Source organism: Melopsittacus undulatus, chromosome 9 (assembly GCF_012275295.1).
Source record: "Melopsittacus undulatus isolate bMelUnd1 chromosome 9, bMelUnd1.mat.Z, whole genome shotgun sequence".
Taxonomy (NCBI): Eukaryota; Metazoa; Chordata; class Aves; order Psittaciformes; family Psittaculidae; genus Melopsittacus; species Melopsittacus undulatus.
Window position 1 is genome coordinate 516,575 of NC_047535.1, and position 17,092 is coordinate 533,666.

At 56.0% G+C, this 17,092-nt stretch overlaps 2 protein-coding genes across 4 annotated transcripts in view; one reads left to right on the forward strand and one right to left on the reverse strand.

Annotated features, from left to right (window-relative positions):
- Nucleotides 1-480: 480 nt before the first annotated feature.
- On the forward strand, nucleotides 481-8,530 carry WDR76 (WD repeat domain 76). The gene is made up of 12 exons (XM_031054950.2): nucleotides 481-984; nucleotides 1,292-1,384; nucleotides 2,088-2,143; nucleotides 2,867-2,987; nucleotides 3,719-3,820; nucleotides 3,903-3,946; nucleotides 4,031-4,184; nucleotides 4,539-4,688; nucleotides 5,690-5,910; nucleotides 6,298-6,450; nucleotides 7,471-7,524; nucleotides 8,091-8,530. The coding sequence occupies exons 1-12, from the start codon at nucleotides 481-483 to the stop codon at nucleotides 8,344-8,346; spliced, it is 1,908 nt and encodes a 635-aa protein (XP_030910810.2). The 3' UTR covers nucleotides 8,347-8,530.
- A 2,173-nt stretch (nucleotides 8,531-10,703) lies between these two features.
- FRMD5 (FERM domain containing 5) overlaps nucleotides 10,704-17,092 on the reverse strand; it is a 59,784-nt gene continuing 53,395 nt past the window's right edge. For 2 of the 3 annotated variants that reach the window (XM_034066260.1, XM_034066259.1), the window contains 7 exons: nucleotides 16,834-16,922; nucleotides 15,954-16,017; nucleotides 15,511-15,602; nucleotides 14,268-14,342; nucleotides 13,625-13,693; nucleotides 13,422-13,528; nucleotides 10,704-11,402 (listed from right to left, as the gene is read on the reverse strand). In XM_034066260.1, coding sequence (XP_033922151.1) covers nucleotides 10,828-11,402; nucleotides 13,422-13,528; nucleotides 13,625-13,693; nucleotides 14,268-14,342; nucleotides 15,511-15,602; nucleotides 15,954-16,017; nucleotides 16,834-16,922 — 1,071 coding nt within the window. In that variant the 3' untranslated portion in view covers nucleotides 10,704-10,827. The remainder of the gene's footprint in view (nucleotides 11,403-13,421; nucleotides 13,529-13,624; nucleotides 13,694-14,267; nucleotides 14,343-15,510; nucleotides 15,603-15,953; nucleotides 16,018-16,833; nucleotides 16,923-17,092) is intronic. The other variant, XM_034066261.1, reaches the window with a different exon arrangement.

A 17,092-nucleotide genomic window follows, 5' to 3' on the forward strand; every position in this document is an offset into this window, starting at 1 on the left:
CCTAAGTTCAGTCAGACCCTTCTGCTCTGACCCAGGAGGTTCTGGTGGGTTCTAGAACCCCGACGGCCGCGTTGTAACCGCCCCCGCCTCGGGGGTGGGTGCTGGAGCACACATAGGAACACTGGGTGCCCCTGGGCCCCTCGGTGCCGCTGCCCCGGCGCTGGCTCCGGGCTGCAGGGGGCTCCCCAGCCCCGCTCCTCGGGGCTGCTCCGCCCCGTCTGCCCCCGGCTCAGTCCGTGCCAGGGGCCGGACCTCGTGCTCGGAGCTCCCCTCTCTGGCCCCGTCCGTTCCTCCCGGCGAGGCCGAGCCCCGGTCCCGTCCCTGCGCGCATCCTCCCGGTGCCGGGAGCGGCGGCTCCGGTTCCCCCCCCGGTCAGGACCCAGCTCCGGTTCCCCCCCATCCGCTGCAGGCGGGGCAGCCCCGGCCGCACCGCCCCCGTCGGGAAGCGGGAAGCCGTCGCTCCGCCCCCCGCCGCCCGCCATGGCGCTACCGCAACCGGGGCCACCGCAGCCCCCGGAGCCGTCTCCGCGCTCCCGGCAGCGGCCGCAGGTGCGGGAGGGAGGGGGGGGGACAGCGGAGCGGGGCCGGGAGCCGTCGGGGGCCGGGGCTGCGCGGACCCAGCGGAGGAGACGGGGCCGACCCGCGAAGCCGCGGCCCGAGGCGGCCGGGACCGGGGCCGGGGGGGGAGTCCCCGGGCTGCGGATCCCGCAGAGCCCCGGTTCGCACCCCCAGGAGCCCCCCCCGACAGGCAGCGCGGAGCTCCCGGTGCGGCAGCTGCGGGTGCTGCTCACCCCTCTGCCCGTCGGGGACCGGCGGCTGCTGCCCCAGCAGCGGCTCCCGAGCGCACACGGCGGAGCCGCACCGGGGAAGAGGCGGTGCCGGGAGCGCAGCCCTCGGAAAGCGGCGCTCGGCTCCGGTTCCGGCCCCGACGGCAGCGGCTGGGATGAGGAGAGCGACGGGAGCGACGCGGGGGACACCCCCATGGTGAGTGCGGAGGGGACCCGAGGGGGGGAGCGCACGGCTCGGAGGGACCTTAGAGCTGATGCAGCTCCAACCCCTTCCACTGGAGCAGCTGCTCCAACCCCTGTGTCCAACCTGGCCTTGAGCACTGCCAGGGATGGGGCAGCCACAGCTGCTCTGGGCACGCTGTGAGTTGCTCTTGGTGTGGATATGGGATCAGCACAGTTTGTATGGGTAGACAGTAACTCAGAAGCTCACTCCCCGGGAGGTTGGGATGTCTCTTGCACTTGTGTCACCATACGATGAGGAGCAATGGGCTTTTCTTTTGTAGAATGGGGACGTTGAGCTGTCAGCTTATGAGAGGAAACGGCTGAAGAACATCACAGAAAATGCCAAGTTCTTCGCTGCTCTGAAGCTGCATGAGGTTTGTACAGGCTCCGAGCAGTGTCTGAATGGGCTCTCCAAGTGTGATGATGGCACTGCCATCCCTCTGGCCTTGAAGCCCTTTCCTAGCAGTGATGTGTGAGGAGAGCCATGGACATGTCCTGGGACACCAGGGCTGTCCCGGCCGGATGCGCAGTGGGGTTGTGCTGCTTTGCTTTGCTCAAGACAGGAGGTTAAACTGTGAGCACTCTGCTCATGGGGTGTCTGTACTGGTCACAGTGCCTGTGGTCACAGCCCCATCCAACCTGGCCTTGAGCACTGCCAGGGATGGGGCAGCCACAGCTTCTCTGGGCACCCTGTGCCAGCGCCTCAGCACCCTCCCAGGGAACAGCTTCTGCCTCAGAGCTCAGCTCAGTCTCCCCTCTCTTGGGCAGGTTCAAGCCATTCCCCTTGGCCTGTCCCTACATCCCTTGCCCCAAGCCCCTCTCCAGCTTTCCTGCAGCCCCTTTAGGCACTGGAGCTGCTCTCAGGTCTCCCCTTCTCTTGTCCAGGCTGCCCCAGCCCAGCTCTCTCAGCCTGGCTCCAGAGCAGGGATGCTCCAGCCCTCGCAGCAGCTCCGTGGCCTCCTCTGGACACGTTGTGAGCAGGACGATGGTTTTGCAGCTGATGCAGCAGTTGGGTTGTATTTTATACAGGCTCATCCTTTATGCTTGTTAAAAGCTTTCTTTTCTGTTCTCTTGAAGTCAGCTGCAAGACTTCTGCAGGTGGTGAATAAGAGACAGCCTCACGCCACCAAAAGGTAAAATAACTGTTTATGAGATTTGCATCCCTGTTCCCTCATTGTGTGTTAAGTGCTTCAGCACTTCCATCTGCACCGACCTGATGCTGCAGAGAGAGTGAGCTGCTGAGGAGCTAAATCTGAGTAACTGATGATCCTGAGTTGAGGAACAGCAGCTCCTCTGGTAGTGCCTCTGCTCTGCTGTCCTTTGGGGAGAAGATGACACCATCTTTTCTGTCAGATTACAGAACTGGGGGGGGTTGTGAATGATGGGAGAAGATGTGGGAAAGAGAGAGGGGCAGAGCTAGGTGCAAGGGATGGGGAAGCTGCCTGCTGTCAAAGGAAAGGCATTTGGCAGGGCCAAAGCAGTACCAGGCAAAGCAGGACAATGAGCTCATGCCCAAATAAAGAGTAGATACATGATGGAAGAAAGTGGGAAAAGGTGACTGGGTCAGTGAATGGGAGGATGAATTATAAATGAGGAGGGCTGGGAAGAGGAGTGACTGTGGCTGGATGTGTTACAAGTGAAATAAAGCAGCAGCACATCTGTGTGCATTGCAGAGTCCTTGTTTGCTGCTGTCCCTGAGCAGAAGCAATTGCAGCCCCGTGCAGTGAATCAGAACAGGGCAGGTTGGGCTGAGCCAGGGTGTTGGAGCTCCACATTGGAACCTGCTCTGGAGCCTCCTACTGAAACACAGAGGAATACTTGAACTGTGTGACTTTGGAGTGTTCTCATTGTTGTAGAGCTAAGCCTAAGAAGGCAGAAGATGAAACAGTGCTTCGAAGATCCATGCGCTTACAGAGAGTCGATCCAACGGGAATTCCAGTGCCAGAGCCGCCTGCCCAGCCCGAAGCAGAGGAGGCTGTAAGATGGGGAAGGGTTGGACACAGAAGGGGTATAAAACCAGTGCTGATGAAACTGGTAATACTTGTCATTGCTGAGCTTGTAAGCACCACTGGGCAATGCGAAGGTGCAATGTTGTGTGGTGGCAATCAAAGGCATCCTGGATAGCAGGATTCAGTGTCCTCTCTGCAAGTCAGTCATGATGCTGATGACATAGATAGTGCAGGTTTGGTGGTGTCATGGTCCAACTGGATAAATCCCAGTGTTGAAAGTGCTTTGTTCATGATCCCCATAGGGAAATGAACGCGCAGCTGAGGTCAGATACCGCAGTTGGGTTATGAGAATAAGGGAAAAAGATGGTTATTATAAAAAGATAGTGCTAGAACAGATGGGAAAAGGATCGAATTCAGCAAGTGCAGGGAGAGAGGGAGTCACCACCTTGGACCCAGGGGCACCCCCAGGGTCTGCAGTCATTGTCTGCAGTGGAGGATGTCATCCAGGGGCCCGCATGGTTCTTGGACACCAGCCTTCCTGGGGTATGGGAAGGAGAGGAAAACCCAGGGCAGAAGATTCCCTTTGCTCTAGTGTTCAGTGAAGTTCTGCTTATCTTTTAATCAGATTTGATACAAACTCCTCTATGTTTAGTTCTTGTGTTACCAGAGGTGTGTTCCCAGAGCATCTCGTGTGTGGGAAGTGGTAATTCCCCCTGTTCTGGTTGTTTTGAGTGCTGAAAATTGCTGATGTTGTTCCAGCCTCGGGTGCCAGCCGGACCTTTGCCAATGACTCCAGAAGATGAGGTGGGGGACAGCACATTGGCAGATGACCTATTGGCTACGTGGATGAGGATAAGTGAGGTACTACCGGTTACAGCGAGTTATTTCTGGATGATGAGATGTAGCTTGGGCTCTGATTCTCATACTTCCTTTCTGTGTGTAGGTGAAAGCTCATGGTACTGAAAAGCTCACAAGTGACATGAAAAGGTAATCTGAGGACAGCAGCTAAAGCTGGGTATTGCCTTGTTCTTCTTTCTCCTCTTGAGCTGTTGTTACTGTGATGTTGTGTAGGTACCAGGACAGCCTGAACAGCATGGTGCTTAGTGAAGATAGCATTAAAAAGGTGGTGAAATACCGAGTGTGTTCCATAGCCATCCACCCTTCAGAAAGCATCATCTTGGTGGCAGCTGGAGACAAGGGTGGGCAGATCGGCCTCTGGAATGTGGTGAGTTGCTCGTGTGCTCTTCACCTGCAGAGCTGTTTGCTGAGGGATGGGTGTGAATGGGGCACAGCCTGGAGCGTCCTTTTGACAGGCTCATGGTTCCCCATTCCAATGGATAGCACTAGATCTCCTCTCTGTCAGCTTAAAGCCCTTCCCCCTTGTCCTGCCCCTCCATCCCCACTATATACTACATGTCTGTCCACATACTGGGCACCCTGCTGCATCCTCCACTGCTGTTACCCGGATCAGACTGGAGAACCTTTGGGGTACAGAGGCTTTACTTTGGAAGTTGCAGCAATGAATAGAAATAGCACCATGATTAGCACCCGTACCCACTGGATCTCACTTGTGTTTCAGAGCTGTGGGGCTGAAGGATCACAGACCTTCACAGCACACAATGGCCAAATCAGCTGTATGCAGTTTTCTCCCTTCAATCCCGCTCACCTGCTGTCTGTGAGCAGTGAAAGCCTGCGATGTGCGGATGTTACTAGGGCTGTCTTCGACGAGGTGAGTGATCCATTGGGGATGCTGCAGGCTCATTGTAAACCCTGTGGTATGTGCTGCTGTAAAGCTTCAGTCTCATCGCAGCCATGTTGTTGTCTGGGGGTTGTTTTGTTCATGAGGAAGTTCAGGATTCCATTTCCACAAGGACATGTGCAGTAACCCTTAACTAACATCAAAACATACAGAGATGCTTCCTGCTCAATAAGACCCAGTCTCAGCTTGGGTTCTTCCAATTTCCTTCCTGCAGAGATAGTTCAAGTACTGAATCTAATTTCCCATCTCTACTTAGGCAACATGTGCCTCTTTTCTGAAGCATTACCTTTGAACAATGACAAACGAGAGTGAGTTAAAGAACTAAACCTTACACACAGGAAAAAGCAAACCCAGCCCAAATAAACGTTGTAAAACAGCAGAAAGCATGAGCTGACTTTGCTTTCCCAGGCTCCAGGAGAGCAGAACGCTGTGCCTGTCTCTGGTGATGCAGGCAGCTGAGCTGAGGAGCTTTGTGAGGCTGTTGGCTTGTTCCTGCCTGATGCAGCTGCACTGATCACCTCTCCAGCACTGGGGAGCACAACAAGCTACAGCCCCTTAAAGCCCCAGCCCTTACAGGCAGTGTCATTCTGGTGGGGCTGCAGGGGGCTTGAGACAGAGGCTTCAAGAATGTGCCTCTAGAAGTTGAGGGCAGAGAAGTGCTGTTGTCCAGCTCCATTTGCCTCCTTTTACATGGAGGTGGTGGTGCCCTGTGAGTGCCAGCAGGGGATTTGGAGCATGTTGTTGCCTGTTGGGGGTGTGGGAAATTACCCTGTGGAAAGCACCCCAGTTTTACAGGAAGGTTACCCACATGCATAGCTGAGGCTGTCAAATGAGGTGGTCTTTGTTAGTGGTTTTAGTATATTAAAAAGGGAAAGCATAACATCTACAGCCCATAGAGTAGTTTGGGCGTCATGGGTAACTGTGTGTTTTGTTGGCTGCTTTTGGTTACATTTGCCCTTTCCTGTGCTCAGATCTGCAGAAGTGAAGACAATGTCAGCCTGTCTTCCTTTGACTTTCTGGATGACAATGCCTCCACTGCAATAGTGGGATGCTGGGAGGGTGACGTCTCTGTTGTGGACAGGAGGACCCCAGGCACGTCTCCAGAGCTCTCTGCAAACATTGGCTTCATAAGAACCAGGACAGTGCACGTTCACCCTGTGAATAAGCAGTATTTCCTTGCTGCTGGCTCCACGTACGTATCTCCATAGGAGCTGGGGTTATTCTGGTTTCAGTGCTCTATCTGCTTTGGTGTCTGAGTGTGGTGTGGGTGGAGGGCAGGAGCAGCAGCTGATGCGGCAGCCAGTTCATCAGCCTTTACTCTTGAGCTTATAGGAAACAAGGTTTTAGTTGCCAGCAGGATTTAAGTGGGATTAACTTTGGTAATGGGTACCAAGGGATGCTTTGAGTCACTGTGTCAGGTCATGGTGCTGAGGGATGTCCATGAGCTGCTGGTTTGGGCTGGCTCTGGTGCTTCCAGAGCCTTTGGGATGGTTGGGGTGCCCGGAGCGGGTCTGGATGAGCAGAGGATGGGGACAGTTGGGCTGACCCCTGCTGAGGCTCTGCCCCTGCTCTGCTGCAGGGATGTTTGTGTTTATGACGTTCGGTGCCTGACCGCGAAGCAGAATGAGCCCGTGAGCAGCCTGAAGGGACACACAAAGAGTGTTGCCTCTGCCTACTTCTCCCCTGTCACCGGGAGCAGGGTGGTGACCGTGTGTGCCGACAACAACCTGAGGTGAGCAGCGTGGCAAGGAGTAACCCTATGCAATATGCCAGCTGGGAGGTGTCATTAGACTCATAGGATAGTTAGGGATGGAATGGACCTTTACCCTTAATGGAGAGCTTCTAACTGTAGTATGCTTTTCAACAGTGATATTTACGTGCACTGGCATTTAAATGTTAGTTTTATTTTTTCCCTAATTCTCATTTTCCTGACAAGTACTCACAGTGAACAAGTCCACACCACCTTTAACAACCCAACCAAGCCCCGCGAGCAACACCAGCCAAACCCAGCTCATCAGCACAAACACAACGCTTAGAAACTGGGGTTATTTTTAGCTGCTGGTACTTAACATGATGGTTCTGTCAGCTTGTTTATAACTAGTGTGCCAGGGGATGGTTTAACCTGTGTTGTATTAGGGATCTGGTGGGGGGGGTCTGCTAGGTGGTTTTGTGACCATAATTCAATCAGTCTGTTCCTGTGCACACCTGATTGCATGGATGTTCCGTCTGAAACTGGGTTTTCTTTCTCCCCTTCCCCTAATGAAGGAAAGAGCTCTTCTGTGTGAGTTCTGCCTCACGGGTGTTTTCTCTCCCGTGATGTATTCACTAGGTTTGTTCTCCATAGTAAGCTGGGCTATGAACATCGTAAATCCTTGGTGCTAACAGAGCAAGGGTCAGAGCACTAACGGGAAGAGAGTAAACCAGGATATTTATGGAGAGAACAGATACAGGTTCATTTATTTAGTCCCTGTTAATGCAGTGACTGAAAGGATGGAGGAATCTACAAGTTGTTCTGTCCTCCTCCTGTAACAGCTTTCCAAAGGGATGACCTTCCACTCGAGCTAAAAGCTCATCCAATTTAAAGAAGCAAATATACTCAGTTGGAATATTGGTGCTTCCATTTGACCTGGATGCTGTTCACTACTGCATTCCAGAGCCCTGCAAGGTCTGGCCATGCTGATCTATGCTTTGTGAGGCCAGGGCTGCCTTTTATAACCCGTCTGGTTCATTGCCACACTGGTTTATGTTACAGGGTCTATGACACCACCTCGTTGTCACCCACGGTCCCAGCTCTCAGCACTGTCAGGTAAGCTGAGCACCCTGGGGCTGCAGGCTCAGGGGCAGGAGGGGCAGTGGGAGCAGACAAGTGCCCACCCGTGCTGAACTGTGCATTTGGTTTAATATCAGAGGTTACCTCTTTGTGGTCAGTGGGGTGGTTTGGGGTGGAGGCTCAAGGCTTGTGAAGCACTTTGTGCTCCAGGAGAGTGAGTTCAGGCTGTGCACAAAGGGTGAACGGGGAGGTTGTCAGGGCTTGTTTGCCTGGGAGCCACTCATAGTCTGTGGTTTATCAAAACAGGCTCGATGCATATTTGTCCTATTCTGACTATAATACAGAGCCATGAAGCAGAACTACTTAAACTGATAATCCCACCCATTGCAGTGCCCTCAGCTTTATCTTCTTGCTCCACTGCCTTTCTTTGTCCTGTCCCACCCATCACAGGGTGGTGATCACCAAAGGGACCAGAGCAGCACGATGGGGGGAAGTGCTGGTGGTTCAGGCTGGGTTGAAGCAGAAATGATGATGCTCTCCAGGGCTGGAGTCAGTAAGAGGGATGTTCTCTCTTCTCTTTTCTCCTGGTTCCTTCTCTGCAGCCACAACAACAACACGGGCCGCTGGCTGTCCAGGTTCAGAGCCATATGGGACCCCAAGCAGGAGCACTGTTTTGTGGTGGGCAGCATGGCACGGCCCAGGCAAATCGAAGTCTTCCAAGACACTGGACAACTCTTGCACTCCTTTTCTAACCTCGACTGCCTGGGCTCCGTCTGCTCCATCAACATCGTTCATCCCAGTAGGAACATCCTTGTGGGTGGCAACTCCAGCGGCCGCCTTCACGTGTTCAAGGAATAGAACCATGCTGCAGGTGGTTGTATCTTCCTGTCTGCATTCCCTTGGTTTAAGCCCCATTCTGCTGCTCCCAAACCCACGGGATTTTCTCAGGACAAAAAGTGTATTGTAAAAGCTTTAAAATTAATTTTCTAAGCTACCTTTGGCTTCTCTTCTGTAACTAGAGAATAAAATGACTCAGATGTGCTGTGGCATTAGTTTGTACCAAAATGGGGACTTTTTCCCCCAGTTTTTCAACCTTGGATCAGTAGAATCCCAGCTCTCAGTCTCCCCTTGGGCAGGTTCAAGCCATTCCCCTTGGCCTGTCCCTACATCCCTTGTCCCAAGCCCCTCTCCAGGTTCCCTGCAGCCAATGCAGCAACTGGGGCACTTTGCTTTGCTCACCAGGAGGCAGCACTGAACAAAGCTGATACCAACTCTGCCTTTCATGAGATTTAAATATTTATTTAAATTTAAAAATACTTCTCATGGCACCAATGATTTTATGCTAACTAAGATATTGAATATGTAGAAAAAAGGTACATTTTGAAGGAAAAATGTAACTTCCAGTATTTGGCACATGAAAGGTTAATTTCTAGGGTTCTTTTTATGAAAACTAAGAAATTCACATTTTCAGGTATTTTTACTGTACTGCCTCAAGATGCAGTAAGCTAGGACGAGATCTTTATTTTCTGAGATAAGAACCTATGGAAACAACATTGTAATAGAAAGACAAGTAAAACTAACAGGTCGGGAAACACCGGACGGAGATGGAGCGGACAGGGAGAACGGACAACGGGAGGGCACCACTTGTGGTGGCTCTGCAGTAAAAGGCTGGCTGGAACCTGCAGAGGTACCCCAGGGCTGTGGGGCAGGAGGGGGTCTGGCTGCGGACGGGGCTGTGCTGTCACAACATCACGCAGTACATCAGCAGGGAGGAGGAGGAGGAGGAGGAAACACTGCATCTTAAACCCAGGGTGGAAAACGGCAGGTTTGGGACTACCACGCACTGCATAGAAACACCATTAACTACGGGCTGAGGTAGGCGCACTACGCTAAGAGTTACTTTGCTAGGTTATGTTGCATAAAACAGGATTATCATGTAGAACTCCATCCTCCTGCCTGCCCCCGAGCGGGGCTCAGGCAAACCCTTCCTCGGCCCTTGTGCTGTGCCCTCGGCAGCCGAACACGACCCGGCTGAGGTCTTTATTCCCCACCGACAGATCCAGGACCTCTTATTGCAGTAACAAATGACCCAAGTCTGGCCGTGGTGTTGGATCAACCAACATCAGCATCATGCTCCTTCTCCAGGCCCGCACCGGGCAGGAGCAGCCCCAGCAGTGATGGATGGATGGTGGGATGCTCAGAGACAAGAACATGGAAATCAGGCTGTTGAACACTGCAGCTATGGCCCCAGCGTACGGCAAAGCTCTCCCTGAGATGAAATAAAACCTGCTCACCTGTTTGCACCTTCTCTTTGTGTCCCACTTCTCAACCAAACCTGAACCAAACTGGCTTTTATTGCTCCCTGTGGGAATAGAGCGCTGCTTCCCACGCCTCTGGAGGTCATCACAAGTACCATGAGTTGGGTTGCTTGAGTTTTGCTGGAGAACAGATGGGTCTAATGGTTGTCCATTGGCTTGTTCAGCGTCACCTCCACTCCTGTGGGTCTGTCCTTTCCCCGTCAGTAAAGTCACCAAATCAGAGCTCCTTTCTCTAATCCAGAGCTAGCGCCGGGTTAATTGCTGTTAGGCTTCCAATAGTGTTCAATTCCTAAACCCTTTGCTCAACGCGAACCGCTCGGCCACCCGATCCGGCAAGTAAAAAAAGACTTGATCAGATTTGATAACAAAATAGCATTTCCTTGTTAAAATAGACCTTGAAACTGTCTTTTTTTTTTGTTCTTTTTTGTGTGTTTTTTATACAAAACAGGTACAGCTTCCAGAGGGAAAAGGTCTTCCTAATAAATCCAACACAGTCACTACCAGGCTCGGCCACGGGTGCCTGTTGTGCTCACCCTGCCCTTGGGAGCACTGGTGGGGCTGGGGAGGAGGTGGGATAGCTGAGGCTGCTGTGCTGCAGGGAGCAGGGCACCGCGGCATTCCCATGGCATCCGGCTGTGCAGGAGGCTCCGGCAGCAGGGAGGGTCTGCGGCAAAGCGGCACGGGGACGATGGGGTGCACAGTGGTGGATTCAGTAATGCAGGAGGACACCAGTGTCCGAACCACTGCTCGGTAGCACCATTGCTAAAGCTTCTGTGGCCTGGCATCACCGATGCTCCTGCGGTGCCGGCAGCAGCAGGACCACAGCACATCCCTCTGCTCGGTGCTCCCATAGGAGGGGTGGAACGTGAGGTGCTGTGTGGGTCCGGGGGCCGAGAGCAGGGGGAAGGAGGCTCCGGGGGCTGCACCCAACCCTCCTCTTCCTCCCGGTGCGCTCTGGGTCGGGAAGGGAGGGTTATGAGCGTGTGCCGAAGGTCTCTGCCCAGGCCCCCGGCTCCTGCCTTCAGGTGTCAATGAGCAGGCTTACCACGGCGCGGACTTTGCAGGCAAACCATCGCCTGAGGGGACAAAAGTATTGGTAATGGAACTGCTCGAACTCGGGGGTCTGGCGGATATCGCGGAAAAAGGCAGTGTCAAGGTCGGACTCGGTAAGGACGATGAGGAGGAGGAGCAAGACAAAGAGGAGTCCAACAGTCACAAGGAGCAAACGGAGGACACTTAGAACAAACTTATTCACCTGCTCGGCTTGTGCCGGACCCAGCCCGCCGGTGCCGGGGCACAGCGCCCGCAGCTCGCCCGCCTCCTCCGCCGCCGGCGTGCCGGCCTCCGACTCCTTCTCCTCCTCGATGGAGCAGGGGGCACCGTTGGCCTGGCGCGACAGCAGCATGAGCTCCAGGCTGTGCTCGGCCACCGGTGTGGGCAGCACGCTGTCCGCGGGGCTGTAGTTCTCATCCGCGATGACGGCCACGCGCTCGCTGCTGTCGGCACGGCCGCCGCGTGCCGGGGCTGCGAAGGCATCGCCATGGGAGGATGAGCGCACCGGGGTGGAGTGGGCGCTGTCCCGAAGGGACTCCAGGCCTGGGGGGCAAAGGGGACACTCAGGGATGTGCAGGACCCAACCTCAGCTGTGCCCCACTGTTGGGTCCCCATCGGCTCTCCCGCACCGGTGACGCAGGAACACCCTCGTAACCTGTCACCATCACCGACAGCCGCTGGCTGTCATCAGTGCGGCACAGACACCGTGTGCTGCAGCTGCACTGAGGGGACAGACACCAGCACCAACCAGGAGCAGCCATGGGCAGAGATGATCATAGAATCACAAATGGTTTATGTTGGAAGGGAGCTTAAAGCTCATCCGGTTCCAACCCCTGCCATAGGCAGGGACACCTTCCACTACCCCTACAGCAGCAAAGGGGGTACAGGGACAGGGGGGCAGAAACACTCCATGGTGTCAGCACTGGGGCAGCCGCTGGGAGCCCCAGGACAAGCACCTGCCCATCTTGGGCTGATGCATTAAAAGACAACCTTGGGGACATCTCTCCTGTTAGGGAGGGCACAGTACACCATGGCACAGTGTCAGTGGGGTCCCTGGCTCTGCCAAGGAACGAAGAGCAGGGCCCCATCCTGCCAGCATTCCCAGGGGCTTTACAGCCTCTTCCTTGCAAATACTCCCCAGTTGCCTCCGGATAAGCTCAGCTTAACACGAGTGCCGCTGCGGGCACCGAGCACAAGGGGCAGCTCAGGCGATAAGCACAGCAGAGGAGTAAAGCTGTTCTCGCCCCGCCAGCTATGTGCGCTCGGGTGTCACCCAGCTCATGTGAACAGCCCGTGGTGGGGGGGCCCTTCTCGTCACTGCAATGAGAGCAGTCTGGTACCCCCAACCCAAACCATCCTGCCCTCTGCTTGCTGCAGGCACTGACAGACAAAGCTCAGCTGGGTCCAACCCCGATACTGGAGCTGCTTTGGATAACAACAGCCCAGAGCTCAGCCAGCACCGGAGACCCCCGCACACACCCATGTAGGACCCCCATTGCCGCACCATTACCTAGCATCCGCACAGCTCCAGGAGCCCTGCAGCTGAAGCAGGGCAGTGCCCGGGCCAGCAGGCGCGGCCCCAGCGCCAGCACCCGCACCCGCACCTCCCGGCAGCAGTGGTTGGTGAACCGCAGGTCCACGCTGACCTTGGTCTTGATCTTTACCAGGCACTTCACCATGGCGGCTCCGGTGCCGCGGCTCGGGGGGGCCGGGCTATTCTGGGCTGCCTTGGGTGAAGGGGGAGCAGAGCAGCAGCTGCCGGGGCAGGGGTGGTGCCAGGGGTGGTGCCAGCACCGGGAGGCGGAGCCGGGGGGGGTCCCGTTGAAGGGACCCCTGGGGGAATGAACCCGTTTCCTGCTCCGAGGGCCCTTTGGGGTTTGTGCTCCCCGTCCATGTCTGTGCGCCCCGTCCATGTCTGTGCGCCCCGTCCATGTCTGTGCGCCCCGTCCATGTCTGTGCTCCCCGTCCATGTCTGTGCGCCCCGTCCATGTCTGTGCGCCCCGTCCATGTCTGTGCTCCCCGTCCATGTCTGTGCGCCCCGTCCATGTCTGTGCTCCCCGTCCATGTCTGTGCGCCCCGTCCATGTTTGTGCGCCCCGTCCATGTTTGTGCGCCCCGTCCGTGCCGGCAGAGCGGCGGTGGGACTGGTGTGACTGTGACACGGCAGGAGCCGGCCCCGCAGCCCATCGGAGCAGGGCACCCACCGCACACCAGCATGGGGCTGTTGCTGTGTCACCAGTTCAATGTACACTGAGGTTGCTGAGGAATCCCCCTCTGCTTTGCTTATGCCCTGGGCTGTCCCACAGGCGGCTCCAGCTTTGCTCAGGCTCAGCTGCTGATGCCAGACTGGCCCTGAGCCACAAGAGCGATGTCTGGCTCTGCCTGGACTTGCCCTAAGACCCTGGGAACACACCAGGGACCTTCCCTGCCCTGGCATCCCCTCACCAGCATCAGGAGCTCCTAAAATCACCTGGGGTTTGGCTGTGTTTTGTCCGTGTATGTGTTTGCATGTGTGTGCACACATACACATGTCCCCAGCACCAGGAGGCTGCCCATGTCCTACCTTCCATGATGGAGATGTGCACGGCTCTCCTGCGGGTGCGGGGCACGCTGCTCAGCCGGGGGCCATGGGTGATGGAGGGGCAGCTCCTGCTCGGCACCAGCCCTGCCCTGAGGATGGGAACAGGGACAGTGTCAGAGCCATGGTCTGTGCCTGGACACGGGATCAATCCTGCTCTGCTCCAGCGGCTTCTGCCAGGCTCTTACCGGTGAATCTCAGGGGGCTCCCTCTTGATCTTGGCACTGGACTCCATCACCTCCTTCGCGACGCGGCCACTGTGGGTGGTGCAAGAGCAGCAGCATGAGGACATGAGCACAGTGCCATGAGCTCCCTGTGGCACAGGGAGGTCCCAGGGAGAGCACAACAGTCTGCTGGTGGGAGGAGCAGGGTGACACCTCTGCACCATGGCTGCTCCTGCCATGAGGTGCTGGACACTGCGGGGTCACCTCCCCTTTGGGGGGACCCACCATGGGCATCCAGCGAGGAGGGTGCTGCTATCGTGCACCTTGAGCTGGGGATGTGCTGGGGTCTCTTGTCCTGCAGATACGAGTCCCAGGGCCAGGGACCAGCAACACCCCCTGAAACTTAGGGATTGGGGTTCTCTGTTTCACTTCTTGTTCTCAAAAGCAAAACCCCAAATGCTCCTTCCTCTCCTCCAAACATGTGCAGCTCTGGCACTGGGGAGGGGGGTGTCAATGGGAAACAGAGGAAGAGGCAGCGATGGCCTCACTGGGGCTGACAGGAGGACCCTTGGCACATCCTCAGACCCCTGCAGCCCTGAACTGCTCCCCAGAGCACCCCAAAGGAGCTTCCAAAACCACCCAGTAACTGCTGCTTGTCATTACTCACCTGTATCGGAACCGGCTTCCCTTGAAGAACAAGTTGCTGCTGGACACAGTCCGGACCTGGCTCGACTTCTCCAGCCTGCAGTGACACCAAGAGCTGTGTGAGCATCCCACAGAGGATGGCCAAAGCACAGGGGCAAAGCCCTGGAGGTGTGGAACAGCACCAGGAAGGAAACAAGGCACTGGCAGCGATGGGGGGTCCTGGGATGGTGGCACACGAGCCTTTTCCAACCAGCAGTGGTAAATCCTCTGGGATGGACAGTCCAGTCCCTCCCCATCCCATGGGAGCTGGCCCCTTTCCCAGCAGCACCTTGGCCAAGCCCCCATCCCACTCCACCGGGTGCAGAGCCCAGTGGTAATTCCCTGACACCATTAATCACAAGGAGATTTGTAAAGCAATATTGCAATTTCATTTCATGTTAATGTAATGAGAAATGGAACCTGGTGATTGCGGCTGCTGATTGCACTATTCCCAGGGAGGAAACATCACACGCTCTATCTGCGCCTTGCTGATTAAAGTAAAACTCATTACAAAGCACAGAGTAGGCTGGGCTTGGGCACAGCATGAGCAGGGTGGTAAAGCCAAACCACCTTGGTAAAGCCAAGCCAATCCCTGGGGCTGGCACTGCAGCCACAGTAACCACACTGGGGGCAGTTGGTGGCCACACACTGGGGAGCACAAAGCTCCGGAAGGATAACACCTTCCTAACGTCCCCCAGCAGGAGCTGCAGCCCAGAGAGCCCCAAAGCCGCAGGGCTGGGAATGGTCCCTTGAGCCATGGTCCTCAGCTGCCCAGGATGGGCATCACCTCCCTGCTCCCTGAGTATGTCCCATGAACAGTTAACATGTCCCCAGAGAGCTCAGAGCAGATTATTTGGGACAGTTTTCAGCCTTCCCCCGTCCATTACAAGGTGGCCCTAAAGCAGCCCTGGGCAATGGCTTCACTTCCCTGGGCACAGACAGCCCCTGTGAAGGCAGTGTGAAAACCCATCCAGTGCTCAAGGCCAGGCTGGACACAGGGGCTTGGAGCAGCTGCTCCAGTGGAAGGGGTCCCTGCCCCTGCAGGGGTTGGAGCTGGAGGAGCTTTGAGGTTCCTCCCAGCACAAACCAGGCTGGGATTCTAGGATTAGGTCAGAAACTATTCCCTGTGCTTTTGGTGACCCTGCCTGTGCCCAAGCCTCAGCCCTGGCTGCAGCCCTGGGGCAGCACAGAGCCCCCATCACACACCCGCGGGGCCTGGCACTCACTTGTAGAAAGCCTGGTTTTCTATCCCACACTTCCAGAGGTGTTTGCAGGCTTCTGGGGTTGGGGCAAAGTACGTGAGAACGATCTTCTTTTCCTAAAGGAGAAAGATGGAGTCAGTGGGGGACAAGTGAGCGGTGCCCATGGGGCAGGAGGCTGGAGTGTGGATGGAGCTGGAGAGCAGCATGGACATGGGCAGATCCTCCTCCAGAGCTGCTCAGGACACAGGGAGATGTTGGAGCATCACCCGACACTGCATGAGGTGTGGGCAGATGCACACCAGTGACCTGCCCCTGCCTCCTCTGGGTCACCTCCCTTTTGGATACCCAGAAACAGCTTTACAAGCCCCATATGGATGGCTCGTGTGGAGCTGACTGCAGCCGGGGGTACCCAGGCTGATTCCATTAACCAGGAATGATGGTTAATAATGGGAAAGGGAAGCACTCACCTCTTTCTGACTTACATACAGGTAGAAAGTCTTCCCTTCAAACTTCATCTTGGTCACCTCGTTCCTGAAAGGACAAGGGCAGGCGGGTGAGGGCTGCAGGGAGCCCACCACAGCCCAGCTGGCATGGGCATGGCACAGGGGCTGCAGCTGTGGCAGTGGGGCAGCTTCAGGAGCCTGCTTCCCATCCCCGAGGGGAGCTCTGCATCAGAAACCAGCAGCTGCTGGAAAGGGGACACCCATCAATGGGGCATCCCAGGGACTGCCTGGGTGGCAATGCCAACTGCGAGGGACACACCAGCAGCATCTGGGATGAGGTGAAGACCGAGGAACAACGGACTCTGGTTCAGAGGGGCTGAGGAGAGCTCTGCAGGACTCAGGGCAGTTTAATGCAGACAGATGCAGCAAATAGTAAGTGTGGGGCAACAAAGCAAAGGGACAGAGCACACAGCTTACATGGGAGAGCCCCATTGCACCCTGACCAGGACCGGGCTGGGGACCGCTTGTTTTCTCCCCTGCTTGTGGGTGGTGGGTGTGCAAGCTCTGTGTGCACTGCTGCAAGCATGCGCAGGGCATGGGATGGGGTTCCCAGCTGCCATAGCATCGCTCCTGTCCATGTCTCAGACCCCATCCCAGCTCTGATGTGGGCACTGGGCACACTCAGCACTTCACCACTGTCCCATATGGGAACATTGCTCTGTGACTGGGGAAGGCACTCGGTGCTGGGATCATCTACATGCCCCATCCATGGGAGCTCACCTGAGCATCCCTTGAACACCGCAGGGAACTGAGCAGCTCTCATGGCCCTGCCCTGCAGCACCACAGGCATCTCATGGCTGAGCAGAGAATCTATCACCATGGGTGATGCCGGGTGGGAACTCACCATTTGATGAAGTGAACTCTCTTGTTTCCCTGCAGAACAACAAACCCGAAGGGGGTGAAGGCCAGAAACGCTGCGTTCCCAGACACATCCTTTAAGACAACAGCAATTTCTCATCAGGATGCTTCCAGCAGGGCTGGATGGGGCTCGGTTGCCCCAGCAGCCTCCTCCCCAGTCATTACAACAGGAACCAGTCAAACCCCATTAGCTCCCACTGGCCCAGAGCCCTGCAGAGCCAGTGCTGCTGGGCAGCACCGGGACT